The 20874-nt window shown below is 33.1% G+C and overlaps 1 protein-coding gene and 1 pseudogene across 1 annotated transcript in view; one reads left to right on the top strand and one right to left on the bottom strand.

The window, feature by feature from the left end:
- Positions 1 to 3109: 3109 nt before the first annotated feature.
- LOC145246702 (uncharacterized) overlaps positions 3110 to 20874 on the bottom strand; it is a 329042-nt gene continuing 311277 nt past the window's right edge. Inside the window, exons 52-54 of the mRNA XM_080108431.1 lie at positions 13210 to 13446; positions 8849 to 9045; positions 3110 to 3316 (exon numbers count right to left, since the gene is read on the bottom strand). Coding sequence (XP_079964557.1) covers positions 3242 to 3316; positions 8849 to 9045; positions 13210 to 13446 — 509 coding nt within the window. The 3' untranslated portion in view covers positions 3110 to 3241. The remainder of the gene's footprint in view (positions 3317 to 8848; positions 9046 to 13209; positions 13447 to 20874) is intronic.
- On the top strand, positions 11140 to 11309 carry LOC145246959 (U2 spliceosomal RNA; annotated as a pseudogene).

Genomic DNA, 20874 nt, shown 5'->3' with positions numbered 1-20874 from the left:
TAATAATAATAACAATAATAATAATAATAATAACAATAATAATAATAATAATAATAATAATAAAATAATAACAATAATAATAATAATAATAATAATAACAACAATAATAATAATAATAATAATAATAATAATAATAATAATAATAAAATAATAACAATAATAATAATAATAATAATAATAATAATAATAATAATAATAATAATAATAATAATAATAAAGTCAAAGTGAGATATTTAGCATTTTATTTTATTAGAGAAAATACTGAAAAAGCAATATGGTACAACACATCTGCTATTCACTTTTCGGATGTTCATTAATTATTTTATGAGCAATGACAATATAAAGTGAAATATATTTGTACTTTATCTCTTATCCTCATTAAACGATTTTATTTAATAATCAAAATCTGAATTAAAACAAAAATACCTTACGAAATTTTAAGATTGCGATTGCTTGTTCGTACCATTTAGATTCTTTGGACTACTGTTCTCATCTTGAGTTTTCTTTTCACAATGTTTTGGTCGATGTAACATCCAACCTTTCTCAGGTGTATCTTGCTGGGCTTGTTGATTTATACGATATTTATAACTAAAAGATTTATGTAATCCATGCGAGTAGCATAGTAGTATATTACTGTTTACCAAGTAATTTATCCACTACGCTACGATCCGTGGCATAGTGGATAAAGTACTTGGTAAAATTCATTTGTAAGCTACACTGTTTTGGAGGTATACGTTTCAATCTTCATTGCAAAAATACAACTGCGAATTACTTAAACGTCCTACCCAGTCCTGACTTTCAAAACGAACGCATACTACCGTTGACGATTAAATAAAGGAGTGTATTCAAAATCTAGTCAAGAATCTCGTACTTTACTGAAATATTCCTGCTTTCGACAAGATGTACCTGAAGAAGGTTGTAGGTTACATCGACTAAAACGCTAGAAAGATAACACTCAAGATAAGATATTATGTCCAGGGAAATAAAATAATAGCTAAAGCAAAAATATATTAAGTCCTTTCCGAATTTTAATTGAAAAAAAAGAACTACTAACAAGTTTGATTAAAAATTGTAAGTAAATTTAAGTATAATAACCACAACAAACGATCTGTGTTCTTTTGTGCGTATGTGTGTAGAAAACACGATACTGAGAAAACGAGAGTCTATATTTTTCTTAACAATCTGCATCGTTATAACGTGACATGTGAAGATTATTTTTTAAATATATATATATATATATATATATATATATATATACTACATATATACATATATATACATACATATACATATATATATACTACATGCATATAGATATATAGATATATGTATATATATATATATACATATATGTACATATATATGTATATATGCATGTATATAGGCATGGTTTTAACGTGACAAGTGAAGATTATTTTTTAATATATATATATATATATATATATATATATATACTACATATACGCATATATATACACATATATATATACATATATATATATATATACATACATATATATACTACATACATATAGATATATATGTATATATACATATATATGTATGTATATATACATGTATATAGACATATATATGTATATATATACATATATATATATATATACATACATATATACATATATATACACACACATATATATGTATGTATGTATGTATGTATTTATGTATGTATGTATGTATGTATGTATATAAATATTTCGGAGAGAACTTACATTAAATAAATAGAAAATAAGAAAAATGAGTAAAGTAAGCAGGGATTGAAAATAGAAAAAAATATCATAAATAGATATCAATAAAAGTGAGAAAAAAACTAAAAGGAAATAATTAGAAGAAAACAAGATAAATACGGAAAATATATTAGATAAATAATTGGGTTATAATGAATTAACGAGAGAATTAAACGAATACATAAGATTTTGAACAATGCAAAGAATTTATATACTGAACACAAGAATTATAATAGCGGAAGAGGTAAAAGATGAGATTAGAAGCACCACATAATAAAAGAATTAAATCGGGTGAAGAATTAATGATAACTAGAATAAAAGAAGTAAAATTGCATATTATTACAAATTAAATTATCAGATTAAAGGGACGAATAATATTAGAAAATAAATACGTTAAAAAAAATCACAACAGAATCAAGAAATGTTAATTAAAAAGAATAAGAGATTAGAATACTAGGTTGAAAAAGAGAAATAATGCAATAATATCAAACTAGCGCAAACTAATTCTACAGAGAAAACTTATTTCACAGTGAACTCATTCATATGTAATATATTGATGTTAGCATTTTGTTGATGTTCAGCGTAAATAGAGATGCACTGATATTGTTGTAGCTCTTTTTTTTAAACTGCGAAAGTATTTATCTAAGTTAGCCGGGACGCCCAGCGTAGCCCGGCCGTAAAATACGCTTGAATATAGTTTAATTTATGGAGATTTCGTATGTATTATTATAGAGTCAATTTCCTATCGATTCTCATATATTATAAAGTTACGAATTAAAAATAAAAACAATATATCCATATGACTTGGGTGCATCAACTTGAATTGAAACTGAACCAAAACTTATGAAAAAATATGTGTGTATACATATATATATATATATTTATATATATATATATATATATATATATAAAACTTAAGTTCCTTCAGCTATAATCGAAACCGAAACCAAAACTTATGAAGAATTCTTGATAAAATTATTTATTAAAAAACAGATGACTTAAGTGCCATCAGCTGTAATCAAAACCGAAACCAAAACTTATGAAGAATCCTTGATAAAATTATTTATTAAAAAACAGATGACTTAAGTGCCATCAGCTGTAATCGAAACCGAAACCAAAACTTATGAAGAATTCTTGGTAAAATTATTTATGACAAGAAATGAAAGAACATAACTATTAAACGTGTCACAGAAAATAACACACCGTATTACTATATAGATAAAAAAGAATAAGAGAATAAATCGAACAGAATTTAAGAATACGGGACAATTTAGCAATTAAAAACATTTTTATAAGTAATCAAATAATTCTTACATAATGAATAAAAAAACAAATAAATAAAAATACCACAACCATTTGAATATTTTTCGTTGTCATTGCTTTGTGTTTTATTTGTGCACAAGTTTTATTGCAAACAGTTTATTGTCGACCATTTTGCAACTTTCTCAGCTGGACTTCCGTTTCTCTCTCAAAACGGAAGTGATGTCACGTTCTCAGGCTGGACCACCTGACAGGACTGGTAAGATTTCTTTCTGTTCGATACATTTGCATTCGTTTATCTTATTCACCTGCGATAAAAAGAAAACCATAAAATAATTAAGTTTCACAATAAAGACAAATTTAATAAATTATTTTATTACAAGTTCAAATTTCAAATGATAATATCCTAAGCATATGTTTTAAGTTATTGAATAATTTATAACAGATTGTAAGATTTTGTTTAAGTACTAGTTTATATTACCATATATATATATATATATATATATATATATATATAGAGAGAGAGAGAGAGAGAGAGAGATAGATAGATAGATAGATAGATAGATAGATAGATAGATAGATAGATAGATAGATAGATATACTAGCAAAAGTACCTGTCGTTGATTTGGTTCAAAAACAGCCTACAGAAAATGGACTCTGATTTATGAAAGTATGATAGGTTATGAAAAGGAAGGGTTGAAAATAGATAGCTTCGAATTTTGGGGTATCAAAACCAAAGCAAAATATGATGAAAGTAAAAATAAAATAGATAATCACAATATTTATTATACCATACCTGCTCACACTGAAACACTTATCACAATATTCTGTGGATCTATATTAAAAAAACCTTGTTAAACTTTGTAACATTTCCATTCTATGGACGTGCAAACAAACACCCCATAATTTTATTATACCATATTGCTGCAAACTGAAACATAATTATCAAAATATACTTACGCAGGTAGATATGAACAGTCTTTATTAAAGCGTGTGCCTATTTCCATTCTATGGAGGCCAGGCGCGAACGCAGACCCTACAATTTTATTATACCATTCCTATTTAAGTTAACACATACTTATCAAAGTATTATTATGTACATCTATATCAAAAACACTTGTAAACTAAAACGTTTACAAGTGTTTAATGTTTAAATTTTTTTATTTCCATACTTTGGGGACCAGGCGCGAACGCAGACCACGCAATTTTAATGAATCATCATTATGCTAGATCAAACATACACATTCCTGTGTCTCCATATACCTTATATCATTATATGTGATCAGTTTCCTATAATAGTCAACCATATAGGAACATATTCATGACCAGGCACAGACACAGGCGTTCAGCTTTATATATATATATATATATATATATATATATATATATATATATGTGTGTGTGTGTGTGTGTGTGTGTGTGTGTGTGTGTGTGTGTGTTTTATTTTTTTATACCGTTTTATCTGTTTTGCTACATATGTTTCAGATGTTGAACAATGTCAACAACCTCGCCAGGCCTCTTACGAGCCTGTTGGATCGTAAAGATAGTCCAACATCTGAAACATATGTAGCCAAACAGATAAAACGGTATGAAAAAAAAAAACACATATTTGCTCTGCAATAGTATTGAACACTCTCCTCAAGTTTTTACTAATTACCATTTTTACCAAATATATATATATATATATATATATATATATATATATATATGTATATATATATATGCAAGGTGCCCTCAATAAGTTTCTAGATTAATTTTTGCAATCATTTAAAATTGTCGCAGCCTCTTGAACATTCTCGTCGTTATTGCTATACATCTTTACGAGATGACTGACCATTTTTTTTATAGCAGGTTAAAATGAAAAGCTACAGCTGGAACTGGAATACGCTTTACTAAAGCCTGATTGTCACAGCTGGTGAATTTCAAAAAATGCAATTTGGACGTGATGACACCTTAGAAGAACAATATGCAGTAAAATTATGCTTTAAACTTGGAAAAGTTCACAGGTATGTGCGGAATGCTTCAGACTACTTTTGGCCCATCTTGCATGAATTGAGCTTCAGTTTTGGAGTGGCATAAATAATTCAAGGAAAGCGAGGAGTTGGTGATGGATATGTTGATTGATCAAATAAAGAATTTCATAGATAAGGACTATGTGTGTCTATAGAGACAATAATTGTAAATTTAATGTCAGTGTGGGCACTACTTTAAAGGGAACTAGAGTTTCATTTGTGTGCTATCGTGAAAAGTATCCATACGAAAAAGTCTGGAAAGTTATTGAAGTCACCTCATATAACATATCATATCTAAAAATAATTGAAGAGGAAGGACTGGAATTACGAAAATAACATATTACAGGGAATAATATCCACTAACAACAGCAGAAATTATTTAAATTACCTGGAAAAAATACTACAAAACAGTATGGACTACTTTTGGACCATCATGCATGAATTGAGCAGCAGATTTAAGTGGCATTAGGAAAGCATAGTCTTTCAGGGATGATGAAAGGGGTGGGAATAATAAGGAAGTTAGAAAAGGGTTAATTGGTCCAATAAAGAATTTAATGGATAAGAACCGTCGTGTGTTCATAGAAACAATAAGTCCACAGTTTGATGTCAATGTGGAAATGTACATACAATTATTCGAGACAAGCTGATGATGCGGAAGATTTGCGCGAAGTTTGTCTCGAGGGTGCTCAGAAAAGATTATAAAAAATGACCTTGTCATTTACAGATCGGATTAGTGTCATGTCCACTATAACAATATACCAGCCTACAACTCTATCCTTGTCGCAATCTCTGTAACGAAGACGGACATCAAGACAGTTCTTCATCCTCCCTATAGCCCTGTGACTTTTGGTTATTCTTTAAATTCAAGGAAACCTTGCAGGCTGCCATTATGAGACAATTGAGAAAATGAAATCAGCTGTGACACGCTCACACAAGAGGACTTCCGTGGGTCTTCCAGAATTTGTCTGTATGGTACAAGTGCATTGAGGCCGGAAGAGATTACGTCGGAGCGGACCAGAGTTTCATATGTGTACTATCGATAAAGTTATCAATACGAAAAAAGTCTGGAAACTTATTTAAGACACCTCATAAATATACATGTGGGTAATATAGTTAACTACAAACACTTGTTTCGCAGCCTTGCTGCGGAGACGTAGTGGCAACGAAATGTGTTTCTATGGATAAGAATTCGTTGTATAAATGAATTAAAAGATATAAATATATATATAATTACATCCATGCACACACAAACACACGCACACACACGCGCGCACACAACCATACACAAACATATAAAGAAAAATAACTTATGAGAATATAATGGTAGGTAACTCTCGAAGATTTAGGAGTGTGTTTTATACGAATAACACAGCTGCCGCTTAATTACAAACAATAATATAACACACACTCACACACACACGCACGCATATATATATATGTATATATATATATATATATATATATATATATATATATATATATATGAAAAATGACAGAACGCCTAGGAATAATAGAATATTTGTATTATGTGTATTATTAAGACTAATGTTCTCATCTCGAGCGTTGTTTGCAGTACGTTTCTGTCGATGTACCCTTCAACATTCTTCAGTTGTGTAAGTCCTCATGTTTGGTAAAGGAAAAGAATAAGGTCTTAGCTCTTCACTTCCTAAGTTTCGTATTTAGGTTAACGTGTAAATAAATTCTACAAAAAGTTATATATATATATATATATATAAATTTATTATATGTAATTATAAATACATTTTATACATTGCTAATATAGTTTTTGTTATATATATATATATATATATATATATATATATATATATATATATATATATATATAGGGGGTGTATGTATGTATGTATATAACATCTGTTTATTCTATGTGCTGTGCATTTCGGATTGTTTTACTCTTTTATTCATGTTGAATTCACCTATTCGTAACAACCATCATCATCGTGATCATGAATGCTCCTTCATGTATATGTAACATGTACGTGTATGTGTACGTGTATGTACATATGTGCGTACATGCATGTATGTATGCATGTATGTGTGTATGTGCATGTTGTCATGTGTGTTTGTGTGTTGTTGCGTATGTTTGCGTGCATCTGTTTGTATGTGTACGTGTATATGTTTATTTCGATGTGTAGGGGGGTGGAGAGGACTCCCAAAAGCCTTGTTAATGCAACCCCTTTGGGTGAAGCAAATCTCTGATTTAAAAACAAACATAAAGCGGGAGACCAGTACCCGCATTAAGCTGGTCTGCAGTTTGACTTGTTGCTGGCTATCTTGCTCATGCTTGTTGCTGGATCTCAACATTTTGCACCGAAAGAGAGACTTAGCTGTCGTACAAAGCTAAAACTCTGTAACATCATCTTTGTATAGATACTACCTCAGGCATTTGTCTAAAAAATTGTACGTGGCGATGGAAAAATTGGCACGCATGTAGCTCTGAAATGCTGGAAGCATCTAATAATTGATCTGTCATCTTTCTATATATGCATATGTGTATGTATGTATGTATGTATTATCTTAATATATGTACTAGTGTATGTATGTGTATGTATATCTATTTGTATATGTATGTATATATGTATATGTGTATATATTTTTATTTATTTATTTATTTTTTGTGTATATATATTTATGTGTGTTTGTATGTATATACGTATATATATATTTGTGTGTATGTATATGAATATATGCATATATATGTATGAGTATAAGTGCATATCTATGTATGTGTAAGTATGTGTAGATAACTTTACGTGTATGTATGTATATGTTCATACATGTGTACGTATATGTATGTGAATATGTATGTATATGTGTCTATGTATTTGTATATGTTTGTATATATGTGTATGCATATGTATGTATATGTGCGTGCATGTGTGTATGTATACGTTTGTATATGTTTGTATGTATGTGTTATATGTATTGTGCATGTATTTATGGATGTTTGCATGTGTGTATATTATGGGTATGTATGTGTATGAATGTGTGTGTATATGTATATATATGTCTGTATGTCAAGGACTGTCTTCAATGTTATTTCTGCTTGAGCGTGTGAATTCGCTGGCAGGACTAAAAAAAGGTTATCTTCGGGATCATGGACTTTCAATGACTGACGGAGTGGCACTCGTCTGACAAGACGTTGCAATCATCATCATGTATATATACATATATGCATATATATATGCATATATATATAACGTGTGTACTTAATCAGAATGATTTCAATAGGACAAACATTACCGAATAATAGAAACAAATTAGACATTAACACACTGTACATATATCCCGCCTTACCAAATCAGACGAGTATAATTCCAGAAGGTAAAAACATCTTATCTACGGATGCTACATACAACAATTTTTATATATATAAAGATTTTGAACATGATTGAAATGAGTTATTTGATATGATTATATATAGATGTATGTATATACATATATATACATATAAATATACATATATATATATATATATATATATGTTAAAAGGATCACTAATTATGAAATTATAAATCAGCTTTGAAAGAAGAAACAAAACAAAATCCGAAACTGATTTATAATTTCACAGATATTGATGCATTATGTCTGTATAAATACACCTATCGAGTTCACTATATATACGCGGAACTTTTAAAATATTCATACATTAATTGAAACTTTGCTCTTTTAGACCTATATATATATATATATATATATATATATATATATATATATATATATATATATATATATATATATATATATATATATATATATATGGGGGCGTGTATGTATATCCATTTTGATCTGTAGCTTTATTCTTACCCGCTTTGTGCTGTTTGATCCATTCGGACAGCTCAGCTTGACGGTAACTTTCTCAAACGCCACCACGTCACAGCAATGACCAGTGTCTGTTCCGCATCCACCAACGCATTTGCCTATATTGACCTCTCCATCGTGTACACAGTCTCCATCAGTTACATTCACGAAGTTCGCCACATATGAACAGTTCACAGGCAATACTAGAGAATAAAAAACAAAAAGTCAATGTAACACAAACGTGTGTATGAATTATTCATATAATTATCCGTACATCCCTTTTTGATTTAATTAATTGCCTTAGTAACAGCAGCATCATTCAATAGTTATTCTATAAAAGGTAATTAATTTTACGAAAACATGAAACTACTGTAAACAAACTAAATGTGTTCTATGGAATATTGTTATTATTTTTATTATTTAGTTACATTATTTGTCGCGTGCAAGTGACTCTATAAGTCACTCCGTCGGTCGGTCTGTCGGGCGACCTATCTGTCGGTCTGTCCGTAACACTTCTGTGCTTGGCCTTTTTGGTTAAGATCAAAGGTATGTTGTTAATACATGCTGTTCTTATCTTTTTAAGCTTTTCTTGACCTTTTGGCCTAGATCGAATTGTGGTATCTGTTTTTTTTTTGTTTTTTTTTTACATGGGGGGTCACCACTTATCAAGGCCCGAAGGCCACTCAGGGATAAGGGTTATTGCGTGTACAGTAATCAATTTTATAGTATTGTAGTAAGCATTAGTATTTGGGGTTTAGATAGAGTGTCTTACTTAAGGGGGTGGGTTGTCAGGAGTTCGTTTATGTTGGACTTGACGACGTCCAAGTTGTAGTCAGTGGGAAACAGGCAAGTGGCAGAGAGTTACACGGACGTGCACTTCTAAGAAAGAAGCTTTGCTCATGGAATCTACGTTTGGATTTAGGCACAGATAAAGAGTTTGGAAAATTATTGACAGTAGTTTCAGCCAGGTGTGAAAGATTGGCGAGGGGGGGACGAGGGATTGGAGCTCAAACTGCAACTGCCATGGAAATAGCGATAAAACAAACACAGGCTTGCAACGTCTCTTCTGTGGGAGAGAGGTTGCAGGGAAGAGAAAAGGGCATCCCCCACTAAGCCACGAAGTCTATTTTGTACTCTGTCAAGGCAGGATAGGCTGTTTTTAGCAGCCCCTGCCCAGATGTGGCAGTAGTACTCCATCCTTGGACGTACTTGGCTTTTATAAAGAAAGAGAATTGCATCAGTAGTGAGATATCTTCTGGAGCGGTAGAAGGATCCCACCAATTTTTCCCAGCGTCCCTGGCAACAGATTTGATGTACGTGTTCCATTTTAGATCAGGAGTAAAGGTCAAACCCAGAAGCTTGTCAAAACATGGAGCCTCCCCAAGACAAGAGCCATCCATTTCAATTGATGCCAGATGGGGATCAGAACGTTGATGATGTAAAGATAGAAGCTTGGTTTTGGATCCATTAAAAGTGACCAGCCATCTCTTCCCCATTGTACCACGTGCTCAAGATCAGAGGAGAGAGAATTAGAGAGAACTTTGTCATTTACGGCCTTTGATGTGTTGCCATAGATGGTCGTATCATCAGCATAGATGTCAACGAATGATTTAAATATGTGTTTTGGGAGATCATTGATGTAGATCAGGAAGAGAGTTGGACCCAGGATTGACCCCTGAGGGACTTCAGCATGTATACTGTAGGCCTCTGATTTCTGCCCATAAACCACTACTCTTACGAACCTATCGGAGAGAAATGATTTAATGATTGAGAAAACATTTCCAGTAATACCGTAGCTGGAAATGTTGTAAAGTAGGCCCTTATGCCATACCTTATCGAAGGTATGTTCCGGCGAATACTGCAAGTTAGGACCATAGGTGGGAGCAATCCCACATATAAGACCTTGGTCAATATAGGGGCAACCCTTTATACCAATTGTCACTATCCAGCTCCCCTACTCCCCGGGCAGTTGGTCCCCATTTTCTCTTCACTCCTATCATTAAAAATGGGGCTTGTGTCTAATTTGCTCGGTGGGAGAGCCAATAAATTCCTTTTTCTTGGCCTTTTGGCCAAGATCAAAATGTAGTATCTGTTTCCGGCAGATACTGCAAGCAAAGAACATATGTGGGGGCAATCACACATATAAGTTATTGGTTAATGTAGGGGCAACCCTTCATACGAATTGTCACTATCCAACTCCCCTACTCCCCGGGGAGTTGGTCCCCATTTCCCCTTCACTCCTCACATTAAAAATCTGCCTCATTGCCTAATTTGCTCTGTGAGGGAGCAAATAAATACCCGTTTCTTGGCCTTTTGGCCAAGATCATAGTGTAGTATCTGTTCTTACTACATGCTGTACTTATGTTTGTAACTTGTGATATAAAGTGGGGGATCACTTTTCTGTATTAATGCAAAATAATCACCCACTTTACAACTAGTAAGTCTCAAAGCCATTCAAGTAATTCTCCAGATCATTCAAGTTGTTTGGAAGGATTTCAGTTATTTTTTAAGCATTCAAGTCATTCTTAAGGTCATTCAATCCATCCTTAAATTCATTAAAGTCATTCTAAATCATGTACTTTTTATTTATTTAAGTCATTTCAGCCCATTTTTCGATCATTTTAGTTTATCATTAAGAATTTCATGTCAATCCTACATTCACGCATTCATTGATTACACGAGAGCACGCGACTAATGGCTATCGGTCTTGTTTTTACATTAGATTGGGTATATATAAATTTTTATAAAATTATAAAATTATTATTTTATTTTACAATCAGATTTCGAAAGATACGCATAATCATAGTGATGTGGTTTAGCCAGTAAATTATTTGCCAAGTCAGTATTTGTAAACCTACAACATTAAAAAGCTAGGAAATCGATATTTTTAATGTTTGTTTTATTTTTTTAACCACGTTAATTATTTCCTATATAAATAGAAACAGTAGCTGTATATATGACGGTGTGTCCGACTGTGTGTAAATATTTAACCGATGAACTCTTAAACTATTGGTCACATAACACTGAAATTAACAGGAAATAGTAATCATACACCAAGGATCGTTTTTATAATAATGAATAACGCGTACAGAACTCAGCAAAATTAAATGAGAAATGTTCATTTTAATTTGCCTCTCTTTCTATTAGTATGCGCATGTGTAACCTAATCATAGCTAATAGTGGTTTAGCTTTATAACGTGCGGGTTAGCTCAAATTGTGGCGAACGCCGCTGAAGTGCTAAATGTTTTAGGTTCGATTCTAGCACCCAACACATTTTCTGACATTCTAGAAATCAATAATATATATATTAGGTACAATATAATATTCAATAGAGAATTGCCTCTGTAATAATAAATATGAAATCTGTATGAATTTTACGACTGGCAAGATCGGGCGCCCTCTCCTAATGGGTGATTATATGGGTGCATACAGTGGTATCAGTTGCTAAGTTGTTAACGACATAGTTTGACGATCTGCGTGTCCGATGTTTGGCTCCAATTGGTTTCGGAAAAAAAATCCTTTCATCTAACCAAAACTTGTTAAGGAACAGTCGCCCATTGACCGGTCGAATGGAATAAACGAACATCATCATATTTTTGTAACTGTCGTCTTCGTGATTTGTCATTCAACAACAAAAGTATTGTGAATTTGAATTATAAGAACTTTGTGTATAAACTCATCTAAGAATGTGTCTCTATCATCTTAAGAACGTGCCTTCTTCTCAGTATCAAGAAATAATGAATGTTCTTTCATTATGATAAAAGACTGAGGATTATCATCTAAAAATATATGTGTTAAAGAAAGATAATGTTTATAGAAACACTCCCGGAACGGTCAGAAATGTATAAATGTCAATCTCTCAATTTGTCTTAATCTATCAATCTATCTCTTCTATAGATCCCCCTATCCGATGTGTATTACATGTCCCAGCCGGCTCCTTTAAAATGTACCCTTTCTGTTTATATATAAGATCGGTCTCTACCTCTCTAATATGAACGCTATCGCACTAATATGAACACTCAAGAACACCTAATACATAACAAACTCACATTCAGAGAAGTAAACAATGTGTTCCAATTAACGGAAGTATTTATATATATATATATATATATATATATATATATATATATATATATATATTACACACTGATGTCGGCAATCAAAATCGGCCATATTATTTTTTTTATATATACAAGACATTGTTTTTCTATTTCTATTAAAAGGTAAACACATTAACAGCGACGTTTTCAGGATTTAATTAGTATTTAATCTAGAACTTAAATTTAAAAAAAAAAACTCGCTTTTGTTTCTTAGCGGAGATAATTAAACAGAAGAAAAATGGCAGCTTATGACTAATAACTACTTACATCCGCACGCCACATTATCGACGAGTTTCAAGTCCTGGTTTTTAATACAAGCAGCTCGCTGCGCTTCGCAAGGATTCTTGAAGGTTTGCTCAGTGTAAGCGTAGACTCCGTAGTAGATGCGTGCGCACACCGGTTCCTTGCCTTCCCCGATACAAGTTGGACATTCACACTTTGCTCTTCCCTTCACTGTAATGCATTGTTGGAACTTTCCGTCACACTTAAAATCTACACAAGCACCTGCAAAATATATAGAAAATAAATCAGACGTGATGTCTGTCTGTATGCATTATTGTTCTCGATATAACGATTGCATGAAAGGCATACGTGATATATCATTGCACTGCAACGCAACTTTAGAACACAATATTATTACTTTTTGTTTATGTCTGCTAAAAACATGCTTACCTCAAATCATAATATTGACCGACTTTTTTCTATCATAATGACAGTTACACTCTTTATAAACACACACAGCGAACAAGAGTAATAAGTAATTTTATATTTAAAAAATTGCACATTATATATATATATATATATATATATATATATATATATATATATAATTTCAGGTTAATATTTTCCAGATATAAATTAATCAATGAAATACAAGAGTGATCAAGACCGAAGTAAGGCGAGATATACTTTTAATTTTTTTTTTTTTGCATAAGCATTTCTTTGTCGCTACACATTCATAAGTATGTTTCGATCAGCCAATTATTAGTAACTATGGTCCTCTTCAGGCGATATTGCTTATACAAAAGCTTAGTCCATAACCGCGTCTTAGTCCGTAATCTTGATTTTACTCTGTATAGTAAGTGAAGAGGTTTCAAGTTACTAGTAATTGGCTGACCGAAACATGCTTATAAATTAGGAACGACATATTAATACTTATGTAAAACCAATATAAAGTATATATATATATATATATATATATATATATATATATATATATATATATATATATATATATATATATATATATAAGCTTCGCTCCACTGGCATGACAACGTATCGATTTGTAATAATTAATTGCTGTGATCTCATCGAACAAAAAGGTTCAATTTTAATTTGGATTTTTATATTGAAAAATGAAGAAAATCATGCCGATTAAAAATTGAAAATTATGCGATTCGATATCGGAATAACGTTTAAAAAGGCATTACTCTGTTTTTAGATCAGGAAGATAAAAGCTTATTTTCAGCTTTGATTTCGTTCGTGTTATTGACTCGGATGAAATATGGAGAGGAAACCAAATGCATCATCTGATGGCAGGCATGTGCGAAGGACAGGGAAATGAGAAGAAAAGGAGGAAAGGGTGTTTTATAAATTGAGGGAACAAGGTTCATTTTTATTTCATTTTTTTTAATTTATTTGAATTATTTAATTGAATCTCTATTTTTCTAGAAGCAGACAAATTTAAAACTTAAGAGCTCGATTGAAAGGAAATTCAATGCTATTTATTGATATAAGTATCTTAAAAGATAGAAAAATAGAAAATCACTGTTACAGTCGGTTTCATATCAAGCAAGCTGTAACAGCACGTGCTCGCCCTTAAACGAGTTATGCTTTGGAAATAGACTTTTCTCTTAGAGCAAAGAACACAACAGAGGCTGCGGAGAAGCTATAAATTTCGGTCACTTTCTGTTCCCTCTCCTTGGATTTGAAACGGATGACACGATGTTCTGGTCTTCTGTAATGCACACACACACACACACACACACACACACACACATATATATATATATATATATATATATATATATATATATATATATATATATATATATATACATGTATATATACATACATGTATGTATATATATATATATATACATATATATACGTACATACATATATAAGTGAAAGATACGGAATAAAAGTTATATATAACTTCATCATATCATCAGAACCATAAGGACAAAGGGGGAAAATTAAGAAGAATTTTTTAAGCGATGGCATTTCAAAGTTTAATCTTTCTCATCAGAAAAGGAAAAGAACCAAAATGCAAATATAGAAAAACTTGGAGGTATAGTGGATAATAGTAAAAAAAAACTAGGAGGTATAATGGATAATAGTACAAAAATGTATGGGCCACTATGATATAATGGGAGACATTAAAAAAGAGTCAATAATAGAATAAAGGAAAAAATAGGAAAGCTAGAAGAGAAAGTCGTGAAACAGCAAACAGGGGAAATGCAAGATATAAATAGATTAAAAAATAGATTTAAAAATAGATTTAAAACAAAAAATATAAAGATCTGAAAGAAAAAAAAAATTACATTAGAATAAATGTTTAAAAAAATGTTAAAAAAATGTTAAAAAAAAAGTTTTTTAAAAAGTTCAAAAATTAAATTAAAAAATTAAATAATAGATTGTCATAGGTTTGAAGTTCCGCAAAGCCAATATATGGCAACTTGATAAGTTTTGCTTTGTTAAACATTTACTCTTTAATAACATAATTGATTTATATACATATACAGATGGAATTTCTTTTCCTCAAACGAACGCACCAGGTTTATCATGTAAAAAATTAACTTTTTGTTGGTAACATCGGATTGAAATTACATCTGAGCAGTTGATGAGAAAGAAAATTTCTACGAAAAGATAAAATCCTAGAATTGTTATCCCATTAACGAAACAGCTGTAATGAAGAGATCCAAGATGAAATAAAGATTTATATAAAAGAAAAAATGTAAGTCTTTGAATTTCAACAGAATTTTGTACTATAAGCCTGACAGTATCCTATACCTCTATAAGGCAACCATTCGCCCATGTATGGAGTACTGTTGTCACATCTGGTCTGGTGCATCTGCTTCTTGTCTCTCGCTCCTGGACAGAGTTCAAAAGAGAGTCGCCAACCTGATAGGTCCTGAACTGTCATCTAGGCTTCAGCCTCTGTCCCATCGACGAGATATTGCATCCCTCTGCCTGTTCTACAAATGCTTCAATGGTGAATGCTCTGACGAACTGCAAACACTTGTACCTCCTCGACGTAACTACCCCCGACAAACCCGACAAGCTACTAAGTCTCATCCCTTTACAGTAGAGATCCCTAGGTGCAAGAAAGCCTTTTACTCCAATAGTTTCTTCCCCAGAACTGCGGGTCTTTGGAAATCCCTTCCGGGATTCTGCTTTCCCAACTGCAATGATATGCAGAAGTTCAAGTGTAATGTTAACAAACATCTTTCTACTCATTTCCCTTCATAATGACCCCGCTAATTAAGTCCCTGATAGTAGCGCCCTGCTTCAAAGTGGCACTGTGCCTTGTTTGGGGTGAAAATTGAATAAATAAATAAATAAATAAAAACTATAATATATATATAAATATATCTTTACATAAACAAATATATATGTGTGTATGTGCGTGTTTATGTGTGTGTACATTTATATATATATATATATATATATATATATATATATATATATATATATATAGAAAGAGAGATAGAGAGAACTAGAAAGAGAACAGGGGGTGAAAACAGAGAAAATACATAAAAGTATATAAATCCATAGCTATCCACGTATAAATAAAAGGTATTTAAATACACATGCATACTACTTGATGGAAACATTTGAAAAGTGAAACATTGCTGAATATATTTCTAGACGAATATCATTACTGGAATGAAAACGACTCAGCAGCTTTTTATTTATTATATTAAAAGTGATTTGATCTTGTATGACTGTAACCCATATTTGTTCTTTTACGTATATATTCAAGGCTGTAATAATAGTGTAAAATAATTAAACAATTGTGCTTCAATTGCCACGTAGGTAAAAAATGATCGAAATTTACAAGGAATGATACACTGTAACTCAGTACAGCCACTAATTCACGTAGAATCATTGCGTTGTTGGTGAATTGCATCATTTGGACGTTTATACGAATTTACAGCAATTTTCATTTCATTGAAAACAAAACTTTCCTTTCAATCGAAATCGACAGTAAAAGAGTAACATGTTCCTTTCTAACTTACAGTAGCCACAGCATTGCCTGCTAAGGTTTCCAGATTTGAATCGGTAGTAAAGAGCAGGCTTTAAATTGTATCTATATCTAAAATAACATGTTTTAAAATATTTTTCTTACATAAAAGAGGTTGCAAACAACATTCTACATCGTCGACTAATTATTGTTTTAGATCGACTGCCATCTGTCTTCAGGCTGTCCGGAATCCTACCACCGCAGATTCGTATAAGGCAGAACATAGAGCAAAACAACGACAATCACCATCCTCTATATGGACATCAAAGCGTTCCGCAGCGACAACAATTCTGCAAGAATTTCGCTACTTTCACAGGCCTCGAACGAACAAAACTTGTGCCTTGCTGCGTACGCCAATTGAATGAGTCTGTTGAAGACGAGAACACTGAGGCACTTCCGTCACCGAAAGACGATCTCTTGGCAGGCTCTTAACTCCCTCGGAAAAAAGTAGGTAACACTTAAACAGGCGTGGTTGAAAATAGGCCATGGCTTATGTCATTATTGTGGCCGGTTGTTTAAATTGCGTTTTCCAGTCTATATAATTCTAAAAATTACTTTTGTTGCTGGTCAACGAATTATACACACTAACAGTGAGTAAAGAACAACACATTTGACCTATAAGAGAACACGATGTTTTATTTCACACCGATAACCAGCTATTGATTTAAAGTTATTACTAGTGTTTTGAGATCTCTGAAGGCGGATGTTGGCGGGGAAGAAATTTTTCAGTTTGCTCTCTCTCTCTCTCTCTCTCTCTCTCTCTCTCTCTCTCTCTCTCTCTCTCTCTCCTCTCTTCTCTCTAGCCGACTGCCCCGCTTCCTCTTGGTGACGATATATATAGAAATTATTTTACTATTGGAATGTTTAATTTTTTCTATTGTCTATTGTTTCAATTCTTTTGATCGATATCCTTTCATATATTTCTGGGTCAAATTATGCATTCCAATAGACAGGGGTAGAAAGTCTCGCACTCCTCACATGGAATCCAGTTGCGTGTATGACACCTATTAAATGTGTCTTTTCCCAGTTGCCTATGTCCAACATATGTACAGGACGCTCGATATACTTGCGGCGGCGATGTGTAAACATCACGGACTGTCTCCTGAGCGATACTGACCTAAGGAATGCCTCGAACACTGTCCGATGATACATTACGACATAAAGCGAAGCGCTATGATGATGATTTACAACGAATGTTGGCAAACACGGAATCCACGCAGCTTTCTCGTTGGAAAATAGTCATGCAAAATACCAAACCAAATGTTTCCTTATAAGTTTACCTCCTCTGCTATCTCAAGAAACTAAAATTTACGATCGGTCTTAAATAGTTTGTGGAATCTGTTAATTTTTTTCTGATCAACTGCCAGAATTTCGCCGGTCTGAGCGTTCATCATCATTTGTGCCAGTCCGATCGCAAATTAAGTCTTCATGCCACATTAAACAATTACTATCAACGAAGCAAATTCTCAATAAGACTCATTGTTTTTAAATTATCTCTCTATCAGAAAACATAGCTTTATCACCACAATTGTCAGATATTTCAATGGTTTTGAAATTTTACAACATCGGACTTACTTAAATAAATCTAATTTTTAAACAAATTAATCTGATTGAGATCAGATGTTGACACATGCCATTTAGCAAGTTTATAATACACGGTGGAACGATAAAATTGTCGCCCAAGCAAAGCCAACATGATTTCGTTTGATGAAAACCGGTTTTCTTTTTTTGGGTGCAGACCACCAACTAGTTGGTCAGTTGAGTACAAATTCCAAAAGCGATAGAAGTCTTCTATCATGTCTGAAAGTGACGCAATCTTTACCAAGTGAGATCGGAGATGCGCCGCTGTACAACTCATGCTCTCTACCGACCCAAGTGATGACAATAACACCATTGCCAGTACCCTCAAAATGCAAATTCGCACGGGTCAACGCTTGAGAACAAAGCTCCATGAGGTTTCCGGCCACGGTTATAGTTTATGCGTGGCTTCAACTGAGAGCTACATTATGGCAATTCACATCTTCGAAGTCAGCTTGAAAGTCAACATCAAAGTGTACCTGGATGTGCCGAAAAGTTTGGTATTCCCCTCATACAATCAGGCCGCACCTGGCAGACCCTGGGTGTGGCAATAGGACTCGGCGCCGGCCTACAAGTCTAAATAGACTCAGCCTTGACTTTAGGAGTGCTACGACTTTGTACTTTTTTTCACTGGACAACTAACCCCTCCCCAACATGGATCCCGCTGGAATATTTTAGTCATACGTCGAGAACATCATCAAAGCCAGCTTGGTCGATACCATCCACCGAATATTCGCCAAGCGCTCGCCGGTGCTTGTGGAAAAGGCATGCTCCCATTTCCAGATCATTATTGAGGCGGTGATTTGCACAGATATCAACACTACTACATAATCGAGTTACCTTTTTTTACATAGGCATAACCACTTATCAAGGCCCAGAGACCACTCAGGAATAAGGGTTAAAGAGTGTACAGTAGTCAGTTGGATAATAAAGTAATCGTTAGTAATAGAAATTCGGTAAACTTTTTAGAAGTGGAATGGCTCATCAAGAACTTGTTTACGTTGGACTTGAAGACAACCATATTGTAGTCACCTGGAGCACAGGAAAACGGAAGACAATTCCACGGCCGTGCAGTTCTAAGAAAGAAGCTTTGTTCATGGAATCTATGTTTAGGTTTAGACACAGATAAAGAGTGGGGGGAATTATTGATAGTGTTTTCAGCTAGACGAGTGTTTATTCTGAATGTTTCGCGAAGGGGACCATAGATATAAGCTCAGTCGAACACTTTCCATGAAAATAACGATGAAGCAGAGACAAACTCGCAACATCTATTCTGTGAGATAAAGGTTGCAAGGAAGAGAAAAGGACATCTCCTACGAGGCTACGAAGTCTACTTTGAACTCTACCAAGGCAGGACAAGTCCTTTCTAGCAGCTCCTGCCCAGATGTGGCAACAGTATTCCATCCTTGGACGTACCTGGCTCTTATATAGATAGAGAATTGCATCAGCAGTGAGATATCTACTGGATCGATAAAAGGATCCCACCATTTTTCCAGCAGCCTTGGCAACAGATTTAATGTACATGTTCCATTTAAGATCAGGAGTAAAGGTCAAGCCCAGAAGATTGTCAAAATTTGAGGCCTCTCCAAGACGAGAGCCCTTCATTTTAATTGATGCCAGATGGGGATCAGGACATTGATTGAGTAAAGATAGAAGCTTGGTTTTAGATGCATTAAAAGTAACCAGCCACTCCTTTTCCCATTTGACAACGTGATCAAGATCAAAGGAGAGAGAAATGGAGAGAACTTGGTCGTTTACGGTCTTTGAAGTGCTACCATAGATGGTAGTCATCAGCATACATTTCTACGAATGATGAAAGGATGTGATTTGGAAGATCATTAATATAGATCAGGAAGAGAGTTTGGTCCAGGATGGACCCCTGAGGGACTCCAGCATTCATACTGTGAGTTCTGATTTTTGCCCATCAACCACTACTCTTATGAACCTATCAGAGAGAAATGATTTAATAATTGAGAAGACATTTCCAGCTATACCATAGCTGGAGATCTTCTGAAGTAAACCTTTATGCCATACCCTATCAAATGTCTTTGATATGTCAAGAGAAATTGCCTTACAAAAGTTGCCTCTGTCGAGAGATTCGCTAA

The sequence above is a fragment of the Euprymna scolopes genome, chromosome 24, assembly GCF_053919585.1.
Source record: "Euprymna scolopes isolate OS-2025 chromosome 24, ASM5391958v1, whole genome shotgun sequence".
NCBI classification, from domain to species: domain Eukaryota; kingdom Metazoa; phylum Mollusca; class Cephalopoda; order Sepiida; family Sepiolidae; genus Euprymna; species Euprymna scolopes.
Note: the sequence above shows the minus strand (reverse complement) of the source record. Positions and strands in the feature narration are given on the sequence as shown.